The sequence below is a fragment of the Microplitis demolitor genome, chromosome 4 (genome assembly GCF_026212275.2).
Source record: "Microplitis demolitor isolate Queensland-Clemson2020A chromosome 4, iyMicDemo2.1a, whole genome shotgun sequence".
Lineage (NCBI taxonomy): Eukaryota > Metazoa > Arthropoda > Insecta > Hymenoptera > Braconidae > Microplitis > Microplitis demolitor.
In genome coordinates this window covers 18291684-18314956 of record NC_068548.1, presented here as the reverse complement: position 1 = coordinate 18314956, position 23273 = coordinate 18291684, and the positions used below count along the sequence as shown (strand labels likewise).

The following is a 23273-nucleotide window of genomic DNA, read 5'->3' as shown; positions in this document are numbered from 1 at the left end:
AAAAAATATTTTTATTACATTTAAAAAAAAAGGAAAGATTATTATTATTAAAGTATTTAAAATAATAGTTCTATTGAAAGAGGCATACGTTCTATAAATTAATTTATAAATTCGCATTAGTTTATTAACTAAATTATTGATACGATAAGCAATTAGTAATATTATTAACTTATTAATTAATTAATGTTGTAAGTTGTTGATTACTTATTTATTTTCTTCTTTAACTTATTGCAGAATACTTGCATATATGTATTAATGATATATGTAGTTATACATGTATGTGCCTTTTTCAACATGACGGGCCTATTTAATAATTATGACGATAAAAATGCTATACAATTTTTGCACAATTTATACGTATTGTCTATAATGAGGGTATTTATATTAATTCATAAATCATTTACAATAATCAAAGGATAAAGTTGTATAAAAATTTTGATATTTATTGTTTTTAATATTTAAAATTTAATATTCCAAAATAGTATATTTTGTAGTAAAAGATGAATTCAGACAATTTCAGATCTGTATATTCACGAAATTTTTAATTTTGTTTCATCTCGTGCCAGTTACTATATTTTTCATAATTAATTGCATTGAAACCTGGAGATTAAATGTCTGGAGCCAGTTTGGATGAGACAAATTATGACCAATAGCGCATGAAGTAATTAAACTGTCATCTTGTACAAAAAAAATTAAACTATAATAACTACAACATAAGTAACTAGTGACTTAGTAATAGTAATAAATGAGATTTTCCATTATTATCATTTTTAATTCTATATAAATAATAGTAAAATGCTAAAATTTTGAACTTTCACTAGAGTACAAACTACATCATTAAAACAGTAGTTTTAACTGTCAAAGATGGTGAATTGTACACATTAAAAAAAAGTTTGTTTGGTGCAAGAAATTTTTTTGTCATGAATTTAAATAAAAAATTTTCTTCGGATAAGAAAAAATTCTTTTCTTGTTCTGAGAAAATTTTTTCTCGCCTGTAGAATTCCTTTTTTTTCTGTATACTAATCATTTTAACTTAGTGCATAGTAAAAATGTTGATTTAAATGCGAAAATGTCTCAAATAAACTTCTGAGCGCTTTATTACTATTTGAAAAAGTAATTTTTACTTTATTACTTTGTGGATGATTAATTTCATATGATTATTCTGAGGCTTACAATAAACGAATACGACTTTAATGTAATTGAGATAATATTTTAAACTAATTTAACTTCTGAAATCTAGACATTTCTTGCTTCAGGGAAGAAACCGACGATTTTGAAACCATTAAATCGCATTGGTCCAAAACTGACCTGATTCGATTGACTAATCAAGGTTTGAAATTCGTTGTGTCAATGCAGATGATATGAAAAGTATAGTTTTTAATTAGAAAAAACAATTTTTAAATGAAAACTGAAAAATATTCTATTCTAGTACCCTCAGCTTTTTTATAAATCGGTTTGCTTTATAAAACAAAAAAAAAATGTAGTTAATTTTTTAGATGTTTTTTTCCATTTTCGCGGTGACTTAATAGATTTTCAAAAATCTATTAATTTTGACAGTTTTCGAATACAAGCATTCATTAGTTTAATCATATTCAATATTATGATCAAGTAAGAATATGGAAATAAAATCAAATTAAACAAGCGATAAATTAGTGAAAAAAAATAAATATGCGGGGAAACTTGTTTGTAAATAAAAGTGTAAAAGCGTCGATCAATCTTTAATTTTTTACCATTCCAAATTCTGATAGAAGTAATTATCGAATTAAATTTTGGCCATTTAGAATTTTTTTATAGACAATATAGAATGTAGGTGTAGTAAATGAAAACGTAGATTTAATATTACCGGAAGTTATCAGATATATTTGGCTGAGTTTTTCTCGGTAACAAAATCTCTAAATATAAACTATAGATTGCACATTGATGCACTACTATTCAATTTAGCGGTTCCCTTAAATTTTCCGATATTTGTTTGTTTAAGAAAAAAATTCGGCCAAAGTTCCTGATTATTGCATTAGTGCAATAAAAATAACACAGTTCGCCTTCTTGGTTGCGAGAGAGAAAAAAGTAAGAACGTCAGTTAAGAAAATTATCCTGATAGCAAAGTTGACGGTAAGTTCGTGAGTTGCGAGATCAGTTGTCGCCAAGTTGAATGCAATAAGTTGACAGAAAGTCACGGGAAAATTTGTTACTCTCACCTTGCAGCAGTAAATTGTCTAGCAGACTTTTTGATAAGTTGGCGACAACACTTATCAACTTGATCGCAACTAATTGACATCAACTTTCTGACCAGGAAATCTGGCTATCAGGGTACTTTCACCTATGAACGTGATTTTTTGCACGTACTCACACTTTGCGAAAATTCTCACATGTCATCGTAAATGGATCCCTTTCAATAATAAAAGCGGCGATGATGCAAGATTCACGGTAAGTTGAATTTAAAAATAATTTTAAAAAAACATTAGCTTCTTCAACCTCTGTCTGTTCTAAAAATATAATCTTGTTTGTCAAATACTTAAGATTTTAAAAGATACCTAAAATATCTCACTGTCTTATTGATAATAATTATAAGTCGTTAATTTTTCTATCTCAATTTCGCAACTTCCTCTATATTTATCACTTAATTTTATATATTAAATTTCAACAAAACTTTATCACATCTTGATAAGTAGTATTTGAACTTTTATAATATATCATTATTTTACGGTACATTTAAATAATTTATTTCGAATTCGTTTTCTTTTACGTATAATCAAATAATTTATTTAAAACAATATAATTATTTATTTAAAAATAAATAAGATTTATTTTGAGAAGTCATCAGTCAATTTTTGTCAATATTAAATTTCTTGTAAAAAAAAAATTTATTTTAGTTATAGTAAAAAAAATAATAACAATATTTACTGCGCATTAAAAAAATACATTTAAAAATTATAATGACCGTCCAATCATTAAAATTAGACAATGTTTCATTATTATTACTTTTAGCTGACGAAAATCGATTTATCCCAATGTCTAGTGTCATATATTGACTGAATTACATTATAAATTACATCATATCCCTCTTGTATCCTACGCACCAATAAAATAATTTATTTTAATTTAAATATTGAACCCTTCAAAAATGATAGTTATCTATTGCAATAGCAGATAAAAATAAAATTAAAAAAATAAAACTATTGATGTATTAAATGAAATAATAAATGATTAAATAAAAATGATAAAATTCCAGCGCGAAATTAAAAGTACGTGATTGGCTAAAAAAAAAAACGCCATCTCGTGTTGGACTAAATATTTAATTTATTGAAGGTTACTAAGGTGTGGTGGGGGAAAGAGGAGGGTGTATACGAGTTGATTTAAGGTCACCTTCATCGGCAGAAGTGGCCGGAACGACGACCAGGTGACTTCTGTCAGTACTCTTAAACAATTGAGGTGCTTTAAAATATAAATTATACTTTACTTATATATCTATATATTTTAATTATTATATTATTTAAATAAATCAAAAAGTCATTATTATTTAAACTCACTAGTAATTATTCATTTATCATTTATTATTACTGTCAGTGGGCTCGAGTGTTCTATTTTGTGGCGGTTTTGTGTTTTTTTTAAATTGTGATATTATTTATTGTCATTTTTCTTTAACTGTCAAGTACATGACTTTTTTTTTCATACAGTAGTTTTTAGTTTTATTTATTTAATAAAAAAATATTATTTTTTAATTTTTCACACAGAGAACCTTGAATTATTTTTAGTTTTACATTTGATTAACTTAATTCATGATCTTACTTTGAAATTTTAAATTTTAATTGACATTAAAACGTCAATTGTCAATGAGGAGCTGATAATTAAATAATAGTTTAACTTCGTTTCTCTTTTTTTTTCTTTTTTCTTAATTTAAATTTTTATTAAATTTAATGATTTTTAAAAATAAACATACTTACATATTATTTAATATACATATATTATTTGAGGTTATACAGTATATTTTTGTAAATTGTATATAATAGTTGAGAAAAATTATTCAAGGTTTTTTCGGCTATTTTTATCATAACGTTTCTGGAATAAATATTTAAACTATTGTAGATAAACTATATTATATATTAAAAATAAATATTAATCTTTATATCATCATTAAATAATAATCATTTTATAACTTAATTTTAGTTATCTTTTATCAAAATCTTTTTTTTACTAGTTGTAAGTAATGTACTTTATACCCAAACGGAAAAAATATCAATAGTAGATTGTAAATTTCATGATAAGAAAATTTAATAAGATGTTTGTTTATTTAATCTATCATCGTAAATAATATAGATGCTTATTGTCTATGAAAGTTATTACTGGATCACTTAAAAATAATTAATTGCAATGTAATTCGTTACTTAAAATAATTAAGTGATAAAGAATATGTAATAAGTTATCTAGTAAAACTCAAAGATAATTTGAATTAATTAAAAATATAATGATATCGACATTTTCATTGATAAATTAATTATAAAATTCTGATAATTGTAATCATTCATTTGTTTCTCATTATTAAAGTGATTAATTAAAGTAATAAAATTAATATTTCATTGTATTCGTTTGAGGAAAGATGTGTCAATGTTATGTCAAGAGTTCAATGATTAAAAATAATAAACAATAATAATAATAATAATAATAATAATAATATTATACAGCTATATATATATTATTTTTAATAATTTTCAGTATATGTCAAATTCTCAAAATAAAAAAATGGCAGACGAACAATCTTCAACAAAATTTATAAAGCCCGGAAGTCATAAAGGCAAAGGGCTTGCTGTGTTCACAAGTGGAGGTGATTCACAGGGTAAATATTAAATATTATTATTATTTTATTTTATTCAAATGAATATTTATCGAGTATGATGTAATAAAATTTTTTGTTGAATAAATAGGTATGAATGCTGCTGTACGTGCTGTAGTACGTATGGGTATTTATTTAGGCTGCAAAGTATTTTTCATAAAAGAAGGATACCAGGGTATGGTAGATGGAGGAGATAATATTGTTGAAGCGACTTGGTCATCTGTGTCTTGCATCATTCATCGAGTGAGCTCACGAATTTTTTCTTCTTTGCCAATCAATACTTCTATGATGATGAAACAACATTTTTTTTTTCATCTTCTTTTATATTTTATTTAGGGTGGTACTGTAATAGGTTCAGCAAGATGTATGGATTTCAGAGAACGTGCTGGACGTTTGAAAGCCGCTAAAAATTTAGTTACACGTGGTATTTCAAATTTAGTAGTAATTGGTGGTGATGGTTCATTAACTGGCGCAAATTTATTTAAAACTGAATACCGTGATCTTTTGAAAGAATTAGAAGGAACAGGTAATATTTAATGTTATTAAATTATCTGATAATTTTTTATAGTAATATAATTTATGTTTAGGTCAAATAAGTGCTGAACAAGTTGAAAAGTATTCGCACCTTCATATTGTGGGTCTGGTTGGCTCTATTGACAATGATTTCTGTGGCACAGATATGACAATTGGTACTGACTCAGCGTTACATCGTATCATAGAGAGCATTGATGCGATCGTCAGTACTGCGTATTCGCATCAGCGAACATTTATTATGGAGGTCATGGGTCGTCATTGTGGGTAAGTTATTAATTAGTAACACTGTCAGTTCTATATATAATCTAGTCTTTTATTTTGTATATTTAAGAACGTTCTAACAGTCATAATTATGTTAACGATTGCATTTTAGTCTTATAATTTCTTCAAGATCTTTGTTTTATTATTTCTGACTGAAAAAGAAAAAAAAATATTTAGTTTTTGTCACAAACTAAAATTTGAATTTGTTGTAAATATTTTAAAACCATCAGTTTGAAATGAAAAAGTTTTTTTATTTCAATAATACTAGAACGTTCTTAATCTTTTCATAAAAATGTTTGACAAACTATAATTTTTTTATTTTAGTAAGAGTATCGCACTTATTTTTTGATATTCAAATTTATTTAATAAAATACACGAAATTATGTCACGCAATAAGTTGTAACTTTGGTTAGGTACCTGGCCATCGTGAGCGCATTAGCCGCCGAGGCAGACTACGTATTCTTCCCAGAATGTCCACCCCCTGTCGACTGGCCTGATAAACTTTGTAAAAAATTGGAGCAGGCATGTGATATTCGTCAATTGATTTTATCAATTTATTTTACACACTTTTTATTGTTCGTTGACTCGTACAATTTTTTTTTCTGCTAACTTCAGTAGACTAATTAAAGATAAATTGAATTTTGATAAAAAAAAAAAAAAATACAAAATTAAATAAATTAAATTTTTTTTCGTTGCTCGTCATATCACCATCATGCTTGTTCTCCATATTTATTAAACAAGATTGTCTTAAAAATATAACTATTATCATTAAAAAAAATATATATATATACAATTTTGACAGTCGTATAGAAAAGATAAATTACCAATAATTAAATTGAAAATAAACGCTTTTATACAGGCTGAAATATAAACCAGTTAGATCCAAAAAGTTTGTCAGCTTTGCAACCGATCAAGTTTTTCTAATCATAACCCAATAAATTAAACTAAAACTAATTAAATCGTATTTTTTCCCGCTAGATAAAGATTTAAAAATATGCTAGCGTTTTAATTATCCCATAAAATCATTATTGAAAGCTCGACTCCAATTAATAACTTAATAGTTATGGTCATTATAATCTATGATGATAATAATAATAGTCCCGTATGATTTCCTTGTATTAGTAGCATAGTACCTTCAGTTAGGTATCATTATATAATATTGCAGCTACCTGGCTCTAGTGGCAGCTATGTGTTCAGAAGCAGACTTTGTGTTCATCCCAGAGTGGCCACCAGAAGGTGACTGGCCAAACAAGCTCTGCAAAAAATTGTTGCAGGTTCGCTATTAATTACAATTTTTTTTTTGTTTTTTTTTTTCTTTTCTTAGAAATATAATACATCATACTAATGGAAATATACTGAAAATCTTTTTTAAATTGGTAAATTTATTTTTAATAATTAAATTAAAATTATAGTTATAAATTTAAAAAAAAAAATATTTAGCCGAAGACAATGTTTCACAAGTACTATTTAATATATGTGAACTTTTTTTTAAGTAAGCCATTATTGTATTGTTGTTGTATGCTTTATCAAACACATCAGCATGCTTTTGCAGTTTGTTTTTTTTTATGCAAATAATTATCATAATTCATTAATGAATAATCATTTTTTCTTAATAATTATCATAATTTATTATTGATGTTATTTAAATTAACAAACTAAGTACTCCCGATGTATTAAATTAAAGAAAATTTTTTTTAATATAAAATTTAACACATTTAATTAATTTTTTATTTAAAAAATTTTTATTCTATTTGTAATATTTTATTTAGGAACGTCTTTCGGGCCAACGTTTAAATATTATAATCGTAGCAGAAGGAGCAGTTGATAGAAACGGAGATCCTATTACTGCTGAAAAAGTTCGTGAAGTTGTTGTTAATAAATTACAACAAGATACCAGAATAACTGTACTCGGTCATGTACAGCGTGGAGGAAATCCTTCAGCTTTTGACAGAGTTTTGGTTAGTAAATATTTATAAAATATATTCATCAAAGTTATTTAACGACTAGGGTTGTGCAAATAGTTCGAACTTACGAATCATGTGTATCGAATCGAATCAAATAATTCGAAAATTTACGAAGAATTACTAAATTGTCTTTTGAACGACTTAAAATTGTAATATTTTTTCCAATAATTCATTTGTCGTCAAAGGTAAATAGAGCTTAGACACTACGAAAAAATTATTTTTGATTACTTTAAATAAAAATTAAATATTTGAAAACTGATCAGAATTTTTTCGATTTAAATCGAGTAATTTGAAAAGTTTAAAATAATTCAAAATATTTTGAACAATTCGAAAAGTTACGAATTATTCGAAGATTTCGAATTATTCGATTCAAATTCCGAATAGAATAGTTAGATTCGATTCGAACCTGATTCGCTCAGTCCTATTGACTTCTATACTCTATGTATAAATGTAATTAAATAATTGATATTGTATTAAATAAACTGATTAATAATATTTGCTCAGGGTTGTAGAATGGGCGCAGAAGCTGTTATGGCTTTGATGGAAGCAACACCTGATACAGAAGCTTGTGTTGTTACTCTTGATGGCAACCAAGCTGTACGTTTACCGTTGATGGATTGTGTTAATCTTACCAAAGCTGTATCACAAGCAATGGCTGATAAAAATTGGGATCTTGCTGTTAAATTACGTGGAAAGTTAGTTGATCGATTGATAATCAATAAATTAAATAAAATAGTTAAATTAAATAACTTTCTTTGAATTTTTTTTAATTCAGAGGTTTCGCGCGTAATTTGGACACTTATAAAATGCTTACAAGATTGAAAGCTCCAATTGGCGTTCAAGATACTAAGGTAATATTTAATATTTAATTATTATAAATATAATATTCTTAATATCTGTCGTGTCATTAAAATTATGATATTTAGAATAGAAAATTTTCTAATTTACTTGGGTATTAATTAAGGGTTTTTGTATTTTTGTTAAATGCTGCTTCAGAACAGCATCGATCACGTCTTAACAAAGGTAACTAATTTATTCTGAAAAAAAAGTATTAACAAATGCTAATTAGTTGAATTCACGTAATAATTAAAATTTACCATTAGTTACATGTTAAAAATTAAATTTTTTTTTTAGCAATTGACACTCTGTGGTCAAGTAAGTTGTACTATACAAAACAATTGCATGAACTTTTATACTTTTTAGTGCATACCATATTATATTATAGTGCTATACTAATTTATGTTATTTTGTTTTCTTTGTCTAATTAATCTGGAGTTAATATTTATATGCCATTAAAATAATAAATATTTCAGGATCAGTATACACTTGCAGTGATGCACGTTGGTTCTCCATCGTGTGGAATGAACGCAGCAGTAAGATCATTTGTAAGAAATTGTATTTACCGTGGAGATAAAGTCTATGGTGTTTGTGACGGTGTAATGGGATTGGAAGCTGGTAAAGTTAAACTACTGGATTGGTCATCTGTGACAGGATGGGTTGCTCAGGGTGGTGCGTATCTCGGTACAAAACGTGCGCCACCTAAAGAAGATCAATTGCCACAAATAGCTGCTCGAATAAAGGAACTTGGTATTCAAGCTTTGCTTGTTATTGGAGGGTTTGAGGGTTATCAGACCTGTCTTTCATTCTTGAACGCACGTAATCGATTTAGTGAATTTAAGATTCCGATTGCTATGATACCTGCAACTATCAGTAACAATGTTCCTGGAACAGAATTTTCTCTTGGTTGTGACACGGCATTAAATGAAATAACAGAGGTAAATAATCAAATATTAAATAAATTTATTTTATTTATATTAATATATAAATTTTATTACAGATTTGCGATCGTATTCGTCAATCAGCACAAGGAACAAAACGCCGTGTATTTATTATTGAAACAATGGGCGGTTTTTGTGGTTATTTAGCAACACTGGCTGGTCTCGCAGGTGGTGCAGATGCAGCTTATATTTTTGAAGAAAAATTTAATATTAAAGATTTAAATCAGGATGTTATTGCTATGGCTGCTAAAATGTCTGAAGGTGTTCAGAGAGGTCTTATTCTAAGAAACGAAAGTTCAAATCTTAATTATAATACTGATTTTATGCAGAGATTATTCAGTGAAGAAGGAAAAGGATTATTCAGTTGTCGGTCAAATATTATTGGTAAATTTTAATTTGCTATTATTTATAAATTTATTATGAAATAATATATTTATAATTCATTGTTGACTTATGATAAATTTAATGGAATAGGTCATATGCAACAAGGTGGCTCGCCAACACCGTTTGATCGTAATTTAGGTACTAAAATGGGAGCCAAAGCTGTTGAATGGTTTACTGAACAGCTTAAAAAACACACACAACCTGATGGTACAGTAAATGCTTCTACACATGAAACTGCCGTTATGCTCGGTATTATTAAACGACAGTATAAATACACTCCATTGTCAGAACTTGAGAATCAAACTGACTTTGAGTAAGTCTTTTTATTGTTAAATAATTATTTATAAATTTATTTTGGGCTGGTCAGTTTAAAATATTAAACTGGAAAGTTGTCAAGTACCGATTTAAAAAAATTTTAGCCACTATTTATTTTTATTAACATCATTGAAGCGACGTTTACTGATATAAGATAAATAACAATTTTAAATGTAATTTATAAAATTTTTTAGTAAAGACTTTAAGGAATTGCAGTTTTATAAACTTTCCTAAAAATTGTTTAATGTTAAAAAATTTAATTGAAAATAAATAGTGTGAAAAATGAACTTAGATCGGAGCTTAGCTTAATTTTCGACTTCAGCAAATTTATAAAGTCAATATTATTTTTATTATTATCTACTACAATATTTTTTTAAAATTATTTTTAGACATCGTATCCCTAAACAACAATGGTGGATGAAGCTCCGTCCATTATTAAAAGTACTTGCAAAACATGAGTCAACTTATGAAGAAGAAGGATTATATATTACTGTAGAAGAAATGGATCTTGGGGAACCAATGGTTTAAATTTAAACAAATAATGATTATTAAAATAAATAATTATTTCGACATAAATTTAATTACATAATTTATGTGTCATAATTAATAATGTCGGTTACTGCAAAATCGATGCAGGATACACTAGATAATTTTACAGCCCAGTATTGAAGCTGATAAATTAATTGTAATTAATTAATAGAGGTCATGAATCACAAAATAAGCTTTTTTTTTCTAATTTTTTTTTTTTTTTAGTTGCATGACAGAAAATATTAAAAAATAGTTCACGTGCTTTAAAATTTATCACTTAAAAAGCTTTTTATCCAATACAATGCTTTCAAGTCAATGAGTACAATTCGAAAATAATTTTACCAAATATCAAATCATTTCATAATTAAAGATTTATTATATCATGCTCAATCATTGGTTGTTTATTATACTTTATTTATTTATTTGAATTTATAGCCAGCTAGACATACATTTTTTTTCCTTATAAATGTAGAGTTCAAATATTCACCATATCTGCACCTAAAGTTTAAATCCCTGTCCTGTTTAGAGGGAAGAAAGTCGTTTTTTTTCTCTTATGAGAAAGCAAATGATAAAAATTAGCGCAAGTGCCATTCTTCCCACAAACAGAGGCAAAAATTGAAACTTTCAGGTGCAGATCTAGTGAAAAATTATATACACACCACGGAGGAAGTCCTTCGGCTCGGGTAAGCAATTGATCACATGGGTCGGAATGTCTTACTTTCCTCTTTAGGTGTGTAATATACTATTAATTATTAATTTTTTTTTCTTCCTTAAATAACAGTTTTATAAAGTTAATTTTTTTTTTCAATATTATTTTAAACATTACTCAAAGCTATGAGAAGCTATTTGGATAATACACTTGTCTACCTCATAAAAAACAAAGTTAATAAATAAAATATATATTTATGTAAAAGCAAAAAAATAACATCAAAGCAATTTGTAAGTGCAAATTTATTGTTAGAACAATGCCAGCTATTTAACACAGGATAAGCGCGTGAAATATTTATAAATTAACAACTAAATTATTAAGGTATTTAAGATCTAATATTTATTATTTAATTGAATACATCAAATTTATTATTAACAGATAAACTAAATTATTTCAATCGTTCTATAAATAAAATTGATTTATCAATTTGTTCTAATACATTTCTATACTAGGGCAGACTGCCTATGCAGTTATATCCTTACGTCCACGAACGGTTTGAGACAAAAGTTTTGATTTGATAACAAACCCGTACGTACGGACTTGCTCGTGCATATGAATGGTTTAAATTAATCTAAAAATTTTATTTTATTTTAATTCCCTTTAATTATCACTTGGGCAATCTGTAGTGGTTATAATAAATTGAACATATATATAAACACAAGAATTAAACTTACGAAAAAAATTAAAATCAAGCCAATAAATGAAATATTTTATTAGAGATAAAAAAAAACCCATAAAATATATATTTTTCAATAAATAATATATTTATTTATTAAAAAATTATTAGCGTCGTGATTTTTATTGAATTTCTATAATATTAATGGTCGATTAATCAATTTATCATTGAGCACGTAATGTTTACCAGCACATAAAATTTATAAGACTTTCTAAATAACAAAAAATAAAATAACAATTTAAATTTATAATTATAACGTCTCAACACATACATATTTACGAAACAATAATCGCAATTGTTGTTACTGAATATATTCACTTGTTAAAGATTTTTATCAAATAAAAAATCGAATTATTTATATATGTTAGAAGTAATAATCTTAGAAACATAAATTAAAAGTCATTTTTTCTATTAGCATGTATTCGATTATCATCATGAAAAATGAATTTTCTTATAATTATTATTACTAAATTATAGACCGAGATAACTTAAAATAATTGATCAAACTATTTAATCATTGTATTAGTAATATTAATAAATAATGATTGATGATTTAATGGCATTGATCAAAACCTGCATCGAAGTATTTATTATGATTATCGTTATTATATGTATGTAATTCATATATATATTTATACATATATATTATCAGCAGTACCGACATGACATTGAGTTGTATGACTCTGTTGTCATTTTTTAGAATATTTATTAATAACATGTTATAGAAAAAAAAGCTAATTAATAACACCAAAATGTTAATATCAATATTTTTACTTACAGATGTATCAATCATTGTTGAGCGATGATTTTAAACTTTAACTTCATCTCTAGTATTATGTCACTACATTATTTATTTTCATTAAAAAAAAAATAATAACAATAAAGAGAAACAATAACAATAAGTATATAAAGCAAAATATCAACGAAACCAACAATAAGAAACGGCTGGATTTTTATTAATGTAATTAATGTCAAATGTTATACTGATGGTGTCAAATAAAAATATATATACATAATTTATACATATTGTAATGTCTATGAACTTACTAAACCTCTATTTATAAATATATACTAAAAAATGTTCTAAAAAGCTTAAAGCATTTATAGGATTTAAGAATAGTGTTTAAAAGACGAATGAAAACAATGCAAACAAAATAGTTGTATTTTTAAATTTATTTTCTCGATATTTATAGTATTGTTTCGACTCAACACTTTTCCTTCATGTTTCCTTTCATCCATATTCGGATCAATTTTTTCACACAGAAAGTTAGTTGATGGTATAGAATCATCATATGCAAAATTCCCATTAAGAACATCCAAAATAAGTGATATTTTATCATATTCTGTACTAAAAAGCGCAGCACCTCGGTAACTGATTGAAAATAACTGATGGTGTAAAAAAAAGGTTGATATAATCGAGCTTTTTATTAACACATACACTAATGCAAAAAATTAAAGGAACAAAACAACTTTTCAAATTTTTTGATTTTTGAAAAGTTGTAATTTTGTGAAAAAAAAATTGCATCGAGATCTAAAAAGATGGCAATACGTGTTTACATCTGATAAGTACATATTAAGCATTGAAATATAACAATGTCTTTGAAATCAATATAAACATGAATCGAAGAAAAAATATAACTGCTTATACATTAACTTAAACAATAGTTTCATAAAATGTATAAAAGATCTTTATAATTATCTATGCACGAGAAATAAGATAAATATAAGAAAGATATATAATATAATTATAATGAATTTTATAATCTAATGATTTAATTATTCAAATAATTTAATAATTTAATGATTCAACTGAAATTTAAGGGAAAGTTAAAGATCTAAGTTAAACAGATAATCAAATACTTGATTTTAAAAAATTTCAATGATAGATGCATTAATTACTTCAACTGGCAGCTCTTCCCAGAGACGAATGCAGATAACAACTTAGAGTTAACATTATTCTTTTATTGTAAGTCTTTCAGAACGTCTAGAATCTGTATCTTCGATAAAAAGTTCGCGCAAATAGCAAGATTTACCAACTCTTAACAGTTTATAAGAGTAGCGTGCTAAGTAGTAAATTCGACGGCTCTTTACTGACAGCTATCCAAGCTCACGTCTGTATGGTATGATATGTTTATCACATTTTAGGGTAAAGATATAACGAACTGCATGATTTAATGATCGTTGTAAGTTACTATTTTTTAATTCAGTGAAATTAGCTAAAATTATAGACCAATAGTCGATGAGAGGTAACATTGTTGCTGAGACTAACAACCTTCTAATATCTTTCGCATGAATGTTTATTCTCAATTATAGACTATTTATGCTGAATTAATTTTGCTTATGATTTTTGAGAAATGCAGGTTCAATGATAAGGTGTTAGAGATATGACGACCTATAGACACTTTGTCGACTCTGTACATAGAAGTGCTACTACTACATCAATAATAATTTGACGCACATTTTCGCGCTGAATCTTTTTTAATTTACGACTTGAGCCCAATATCATAGCTTTGGTTTTGATGGGGGTAACTTTTAAAATATTTTTTCTTGCCCTCTATTTATAGTCGCGTATGATAAGTTTAAAATTATTATTTTCTCTTATTATCATGATAATAATGATCATTTTTATTATTATCTACATCATTAAGAGATTATAAAGGAACTTTTGTTCCCACCATCTATACATTGATTTGATTGAACATAATTGTGAGTAAAAATTTTAAAAAAGTTTGTTTATCAATTATTTTCGATGTCTTAAATTTTTCAAGTTCAATATAAAACGAACCTGTTTTCAAGTTTGAAAACACCAATGCAATTCAAGGTATTGTCAAGTTAAAAATATTAAAAATAACGTTAAAATATATATATATATATATCTTTAGTATACTCGATGGATTGATTTCAAAATCTAACCAGCTCTAAAGCTATATAAGCAGCGTCAAATGCTACCTCAACCATCAAAATCGGATTAATTGTTCAAGAGATATCGTTGTCGAAATAATTTCAAAGAAGTGTTTTTTTCTAATAAAAATCACAAAACTGATTCTGATATTGTTTGAGCGCTAAAGGCTGAATAACTGCATTGAATGGCGCCCGAAACATCAAAATAGGTCAATTGATTCTCAAAATTAAAAAAATTATAATTTTCTTAATTTTTTTCGGATAACGTATATTAGAATTCCTCATATGTTACATGAATTATAGCAACCGTTTCGTTAATATGAATGATACATTTTTTTGATGATTTTTTCCGGGTGTTTCATATATTAACTCGCTGGTTTAATTCAAAGTTTGTGTAACTCTCCATCTTGTTCATTTCCATCAATTTCTGTTTAAAATCCATCGAATTTAGCAAGTATAATGATGAGTGAAACTTAAAAAAACGATCCTTATGGATTATTTTTAATGTCACGAATTTTCGGAGATTAATACAAAATGTAACTTTTGTCGAGCTCGAAGAGTTTAAAAATACCAAATGTATTTAAAAGTATTGTTTATTTAGTTTATTGAAAATTATTTTAGTGTTCGATACTGGACGACTAATCTTTTGAAATTATTTGAGAAGAAAAAAATAAAATAAAATTTTGGAATGTAGCAGACGTGACAATTGTTCTAATAATTCTAATAATTGTATGCAGTTGAAAAATATAAATAATATTAGGAATATAGTTGTCAAAATATTAAGTTATTACAAATTTGAATTTAATTTTAATAGAAAAAAAATAAAAAAATAAATAAATAATGGCTATGTAGTATATATTTATTGAATTTTTACAGAAATTTTGATATTGGGTATAAACTGTTGCAATTAATAAAAAAAATGCATGTTACTTGCTATATAGGTATCTATATATTTCTGTATAATAAAATTGGATATAAATCATGGATACATAAATCTATTTAGAACTTGGATATGGAATCTTGTGATGGGTTTGTTATTACAAAAACTTTACATTATAACTCAAAGTGTTTTAACTGCCATAGTAGAGTAATAAGATTTGGGCGTCACGTGTAGATGTTTGAGGGAAGCTTGTTTAACCAACACGTCCTAATAACAGGTTGTGAGATCTTAGCACAACTACCACAAGTCTTATCTTATTAATTCGAGAAAGTCAAAATCGTTGTGGACAGAGTGAGGCCTTTTATCGATTTAATATGTAGATAATGTATATCACCAAATAGACATATAAGCACATTTAAACAAATACTGTAATAATCGGTATGTTTTAATTTTAAAAAACGGAAGCAATACGGTATAAATAATAAATATAATTGTACAATTGGAAAAAAAAAAAAAAAAAATTGTAGAATGTGATAATATATTGTTTATTTATGTAAAAGAGATATTATAAAGAAAGAAAAAAAAATTAGACTGCATGTATCAATGAATTGAGGCAAAGCGTTAGTAATGATGAGTATAAAGTATAGTAGTCTTACTTCCGCGGTTGATGTGCGAAGATAAAAGATGTTTACAAAAACATATTAAACATTAAAAAGATGAAAATTGATAAAAAATAATTATAAATATATGTTTTATGATTTTTCAGAGATTTGTATTAAGTATAACGAAATTAATAATTATTTTAAAGCATGTAGGTGAAATTTTTAGATATAAGTATATTTGTAAAGGATAAAAATTATCTATTAAGTGTGGAAAAAAATAAAAAGGTTAAGATTTTTAATTTATCGGTAAAAAATGAATTTACAAGTACTAATGGGAAGTATCAAGTAATTTACAAGTTAATGAATATTGGTTGTTATTGAACAAAGTATAAAATTTCGAAAGAAACGATCTGATAATAGTTGGATATAAATTTAGAAACTTTTCAACTTCAGAAATGACAATATAAAAGTTTAGCAGAATTAAAATCACAATGTTTTTTTGTTGTCCCTTAAATTGAAATAGAATAAATGAGTCATATTATTTAGTTAAATAATTATTTATTTCAAATATAATTGTTGCATGAAAATTAATTTTTTCCAATTTAATTTAAATTGTTGTATTTTTTAGATACTGTCAAGAATGAAAATCACCGGATGATCGATGTAACAAATAAATAATTTTACATAAATAGATGTAATATAAAGACGTATAATAAAGAAGAAAAAAAGAAAAGATAACTATTATATTATTTATTAAATAATCATAATTGATTTATTTTATGAAAGTTTGTTAATTTTTGTCTCACAAGACATAAATGAAAACAATTTTTTAATGTAATATTTATTAACTATATCGAAATAACAGATACTGCTATATTATTTGGATATAGTTAATAAAATAAAATAAACTCTATGGCTATTATAATTGTTAGTATATGTAATTTTAATAAAAATTCGATGATATAAATTAATAAATATTATAGAATATATGTATTAAATATCTCAGATATCAATGTATGTAAATAGTAAAATAATAATAAAGTTGGTGATAAAAATTAATAATCATGAGTGATTTTTTTATTTGAAATATTTAACAATGACTAATTTAAGTAATCAATAATGAAAATAATCGAATATGAATAAATAGGAATTTTTATAGAAATTATGTGTTTATATTTATTAAATATATCTAAAATAAAACTTTTATATGATTAAAAATTTTCGTAGCAACCACACTTTAGAAAAAAAAAAAAAAAAAAAAAAAAAAAAAATGAGCACTAAAGAAATAATTATAATTAAAATAGTTTGGCTAAACAATAAATTATTAAAAAAAAAAAAAAAATATAAAAAATTGTTCCTAATAATAAAAGAATACAAATTTTATTAGCGTTTTAGCTCAAAAAAAAAAAAAAAAAAAAAAAAAAAAAAAAATGTAAAATTGAAAAGGAATGGTAAAACAAAGTAAAACTGTGTTACGTTTTGGGAAATTACCCAAAATTAATTAAAAATCAAAATAATTTTTAATTATTTAATTTTATCCAGGTTTGGCCTCGTTAGAGTGTCTATAGACCCCTGGTGGGCCGTGGTCGTCGATTATTTTATTAATTATTAATTTTATTTGATTTTCGCGATTTTAAAATATGTTCGCGATCTGGTCTCCATATTATTTATGAGGATGCAGGATTTGAGGAATTCTGGACAGCCGGTGGCAGTGTCCAGGACTGGATAAATTATTGGGCAGCCGGTATCAGCGCCCAATATTTAATTGATGATTTTTGGATTATTGGGCTGCCGGTAGCAGCGCCCAAAATAACCATGGAGTCGTAGGGTATTGGGCTGCTTAATGGCAGCCCAAAATAAGGTTGGATTAATTTAAGATTAATTGTAATTTATTAAGGCTAGAAAGCAGAGGTTCGAGCTCCATGATCTCTCTCGAAGGACTGACTATTTCGTCATTATAAAAATATAATAAAGCCAACAGAGTTGACACAATGTTGACGCTGCATCTCAGGTTCCCTGTGAGAGAATCGTCGTAGCCCGGATCTCATGCATCGTCATCTGTTTTGCCTACCCACGAGCCACGGCGACTCTCTTATCATAACCGATTTCCGTTTCATTGTATAAAATTATTTAATTAAAAATAATTAATTTAATTTAATCAATAAAATATTACGGGGACGTAACAACTGATAAGAGAACTTGTGGGTCTTTGGTTTGATATAGGTAAGAAACTGGATTTATATATTTTAGTATTTTAATAATTTGATAGATAGTATAAAAGTAATTACGGATATACCGTAAAAACATTACTTTTATATTAAAGAAAATGTTTTAACAAACACATGACATTGAAAAATATAATCAACGGAGAAATAATTAATTAAAATGAATGTATTGATGATAAGTTATTTGATTATTAAAAAAAAAAAAAAAAAAAAATCAAATTAAATTGTAAGATATGACAAAAAATAATGAGTATATTATAAATATAGTTTGTTAATTTGTATGTAATAAATTAGAATAATAAAAATAAAGATAAGTAATAAAACTATTTTGAATTATGGTTATTATTTGGTTGAGGCAAATCGTTGATAGTAGTGGGCATAAAGTACGGTAGGTATACTCCCGTCGTTGACTCGTGAGTATAGATGTTTAATATAGCATACAACTTTAATAAAATATTCAATTTATTACAGTTGAATGTCATGCGCATAATAATTATAGAATATTTTGATTTTGTAAAAATAATAATAATTATTATAATATAATACTAAGTCAATATTTCATACTCATTTCAAGAGCAATTGAACTTTGCCATCTATTCGTGAACATATAAAATAAGTATAGAAAGAAGTAAAAATACTAACAATAACTAAATGAATAAAAAAATATACAATTATCTATCTTAGAAAATAAGTAAAATTCGAGGAAAAAAAAAAAAGAGAGAGAGAAGAAAGTAATGTTAAAGTAATACTCGTTTCAATAATAATAAAAATTGAAATATGACAAAGTTTGATTGAATATGCCGTAGCTATAACTGTGCTCAAAGCCTAGCTCAAGTACTACCACAGTTTATCAAGTCATTTGAAGTTTAGTAAACATAATAATAATAATAATAATGGATTTTATTTTTTACTTGGTTATTAATTAATTAATAAAACGTAGAATATAAGAGTTGAAATAAATATGTAAAATTAATAAAAGTGACAGATATATATGTAATTTAATTATAATTGCGACTTTTTAGTATGATTAGTTATGGACAAATAATATCAACGAAATGTTTTTAAAAAAATGTAATAGTTTTGAGTCAACTGTTAAGATAAATTTCATAATAAAAAAAAAACACAATAAGTAATAAAAATAAAATAATTATAAATATTTTATAGTTAATTTTTTTGTTTTTACAATATTTATGTTTTTATTATAATATAATTTATATTGTTATGTGAATTGAATATAGTTAATATATGTAGAAAAAAAGATATTTGGATAATATAATTGAAAATAATTTTAATAGAGACTAGATAAAAAAATAATAAATATATATTATCTTAATTCAATTTTAATTAAAATTTGAATGTTTAGTATAAACTCTTATAGATTGATAAGATCTAAAATTAAAATGAATAAGAATAGTTAAAATATTTACTTGTAAAATAAAACATTTATGTTGAAAACGTTGCGAAACAATATGTGTTGTAGCTGTTATAGTAGAGTAACTAAAACTTTACATAAAAAGTCGTACTGCTAAATGTAAAAAGAAAATAATATGAAATTAAAAAAAATTATTTATATAATTACTATAGAATTTTTAAATTTACGTATAAATATAATCAGATTAAGTAATTTTTTGCGAAAAAAAAATAATAATAATAAAACAAAATAATGATAATTATATTAATTAATTAATTAATTTTGATGTTAGTATAATACATATCTTTAATGAAATGTTGTTGCAATAATATGAAAATGAATCAATATAGTGATAATTTTATTATTTGAAGCATGTAGTGATATGAAATTGGGTATATAAGAAAAATATTATTATTATTTTCTTTTCATTTATCAATAAAGGTTTTTCTTTTAGTCAAATTTACGTAATTGAATAAAAAGTGAATTAAAATATAAAAATGTTTATAAAAAGTAGTAAAGTATTTAATCCAAAAATATATACAAAATTTTTTTCATTACACTTATCTTTAACGTAATAATGAAGATAAAAATGTTTAAAAAAAGTATTTATCTAAATTAACTTTTGTTGTTAACAGAATAATAAATAAATATAATATTAGTTGTTTTAATATTTTTCAAACGATGTTTTTGTGATGTTTTATATATAAAATTGTATAAATAGAATGTTATAAATATATCAAATGTATACTAAAATTAAAAAAAAAAAAAAAAAAATATTAAATTTATTTATTTATAATTTTTATAAAATAAATAATAAGAATTAGAGTTATTTTTTATAACTGATAATATTTTTTTTTATTATATATTAAACAATTAAAAAATTATTTTATTTTCAATTCTATAGTTGAATTAATATAAAAAAAAAATGATTTATAATTTTTTTTTATTTATAATTTTTATAGAATCAATAATAATTATTAGTTATTTTATACAACTGATAATATTTATTATTATTATTATTATTATTATTAATATTATTATAATGTATCAAATTATTTTTAAATTATTAAATACTTAATTAAAAAAAAATAAAATAATTATTGAAATAAACAATAATTTATAAAATTTATTTATTTATGATTTTTATAGAATAAGAATTCATTATTATTAGTAAGCGAAAATATTATTTATTATTATAAAAGTATTTTATATTCAATGAAAAAAGAAATAAATAATTTAATATTTTTATCCAAACAATTAAATTATATTAAAAAAAAAAAAAAAAAAAAAAAAATTAATAATAATACTATGTATATAAAAATAAATAATTTTATATTTGAAAAATTTTTCAAGTGGCAACATGTAATTTAGATACAGGGAGCTACCGTTGTATCCGCCGCCGTTGACGCGGCTGGCAGTCAGCGCGTGACTGTAACTTTTTTAGAGGCCGGCTCGTACTAGTATGAAAGAGTAGTCAGTTGAAGCAGTTCGAGTGAGAGCTGATGGATACTGGCTACGGCAAGATATACAATATCAACGCATCAGTACCACGGGTCGATGTCTATGACTGAATGACTCTTTATGTGGTAAATCGCTACGGCGTTTATATAATATTATGTATAACTTAAAAACAGTGTGCAAATATGAAACTGAGTATTGACTTACTTATTTCCGAGCAAGAATAAAATATCACGTTTACGTGTATAAAAACCAAGTCGCTTTGATAAAAATATCTAGCGAGAGTAATATTTACAAAAATGAGAGGATGTTTGAAAAATAAAATCATTATTCAATTTTGTGAATAAGTAATATAAATTCAAAAATTCAAAAGTGTTGTATGAAGCAAATGCTTACAAACAGCACCACTTTAACAACAGATAGGATTTTTAAAATACTATCATGTATGTATAAAGTGAAAGAGGAGTTATTCTGATGTTTTAAAAAATAAAACATATAACGAAGCTCCCTGGTTGATCCTGCCAGTAGTCATATGCTTGTCTCAAAGATTAAGCCATGCATGTCTCAGTACATGCCGTATTAAGGTGAAACCGCGAATGGCTCATTAAATCAGTTATGGTTCCTTAGATCGTACCCACATTTACTTGGATAACTGTGGTAATTCTAGAGCTAATACATGCAAACCAGAGTTCCGACCAGAGATGGAAGGAACGCTTTTATTAGATCAAAACCAATCGGTGGCTTGTCCATCGTTACTTTTGGTGACTCTGAATAACTTTCTGCTGATCGTATGGTCTAGTACCGACGACGAATCTTTCAAATGTCTGCCTTATCAACTGTCGATGGTAGGTTCTGCGCCTACCATGGTTGTAACGGGTAACGGGGAATCAGGGTTCGATTCCGGAGAGGGAGCCTGAGAAACGGCTACCACATCCAAGGAAGGCAGCAGGCGCGCAAATTACCCACTCCCGGCACGGGGAGGTAGTGACGAAAAATAACGATACGGGACTCATCCGAGGCCCCGTAATCGGAATGAATACACTTTAAATCCTTTAATGAGGATCCATTGGAGGGCAAGTCTGGTGCCAGCAGCCGCGGTAATTCCAGCTCCAATAGCGTATATTAAAGTTGTTGCGGTTAAAAAGCTCGTAGTTGAATCTGTGTTTCATACTGTTGGTTCATCGCTCGCGGTGTTAACTGACATGTTATGGAACGTCCTACCGGTGGATTTAGCTGAGGTCAAACTTGGCGGTCCAATTTAATCCTATCGCGGTGCTCTTAATTGAGTGTCGAGGTAGGCCGGTACGTTTACTTTGAACAAATTAGAGTGCTTAAAGCAGGCTTATTTTGCCTGAATACTGTGTGCATGGAATAATAGAATAGGACCTCGGTTCTATTTTGTTGGTTTTCGGAATACCGAGGTAATGATTAATAGGGACAGATGGGGGCATTCGTATTGCGACGTTAGAGGTGAAATTCTTGGATCGTCGCAAGACGAACAGAAGCGAAAGCATTTGCCAAAAATGTTTTCATTAATCAAGAACGAAAGTTAGAGGTTCGAAGGCGATCAGATACCGCCCTAGTTCTAACCATAAACGATGCCAGCTAGCGATCCGCCGATGTTCCTCCGATGACTCGGCGGGCAGCTTCCGGGAAACCAAAGCTTTTGGGTTCCGGGGGAAGTATGGTTGCAAAGCTGAAACTTAAAGGAATTGACGGAAGGGCACCACCAGGAGTGGAGCCTGCGGCTTAATTTGACTCAACACGGGAAACCTCACCAGGCCCGGACACCGGAAGGATTGACAGATTGATAGCTCTT

At 26.1% G+C, this 23273-nt stretch overlaps 1 protein-coding gene and 1 non-coding gene across 4 annotated transcripts in view; both read left to right on the top strand.

Moving 5' to 3' along the window:
- Window positions 1–3323: 3323 nt before the first annotated feature.
- Window positions 3324–12997, top strand: LOC103568326 (ATP-dependent 6-phosphofructokinase). Of its 3 annotated transcripts, none has more exons than XM_053738552.1 (16): window positions 3324–3429; window positions 4711–4831; window positions 4920–5071; window positions 5165–5354; window positions 5416–5626; window positions 6789–6897; window positions 7393–7581; window positions 8092–8282; window positions 8363–8438; window positions 8584–8610; window positions 8722–8742; window positions 8901–9362; window positions 9425–9749; window positions 9840–10062; window positions 10454–10586; window positions 12758–12997. In XM_053738552.1, exons 2-16 carry the CDS (start codon window positions 4714–4716, stop codon window positions 12794–12796), a joined length of 2466 nt encoding a protein of 821 aa, XP_053594527.1. In that variant the 5' UTR covers window positions 3324–3429; window positions 4711–4713; the 3' UTR covers window positions 12797–12997. The 3 variants fall into 3 exon arrangements, with proteins under 3 accessions (XP_053594527.1, XP_053594529.1, XP_053594528.1); XM_053738553.1 differs by lacking the exon at window positions 3324–3429 and adding an exon at window positions 3563–3649; XM_053738554.1 differs by lacking the exons at window positions 8584–8610; window positions 8722–8742.
- Window positions 12998–21959: 8962 nt separating this feature from the next.
- Window positions 21960–23273, top strand: part of LOC128667707 (small subunit ribosomal RNA) — a 1910-nt gene continuing 596 nt past the window's right edge. Inside the window, exon 1 of the ribosomal RNA XR_008403657.1 lies at window positions 21960–23273. This exon is cut by the window's right edge and continues 596 nt beyond it. This is a non-coding gene — a ribosomal RNA (small subunit ribosomal RNA).

Coding starts and splice junctions, on each gene's coding strand:
- LOC103568326 (XM_053738552.1), top strand. CDS start 4,714: ATGTCAAATTCTCAAAATAAAAAAATGGCAGACGAACAATCTTCAACA. Junction 5,072..5,164: donor TGTCTTGCATCATTCATCGA/GTGAGCTCACGA, acceptor TATTTTATTTAG/GGTGGTACTGTAATAGGTTC. Junction 6,898..7,392: donor TCTGCAAAAAATTGTTGCAG/GTTCGCTATTAA, acceptor TATTTTATTTAG/GAACGTCTTTCGGGCCAACG.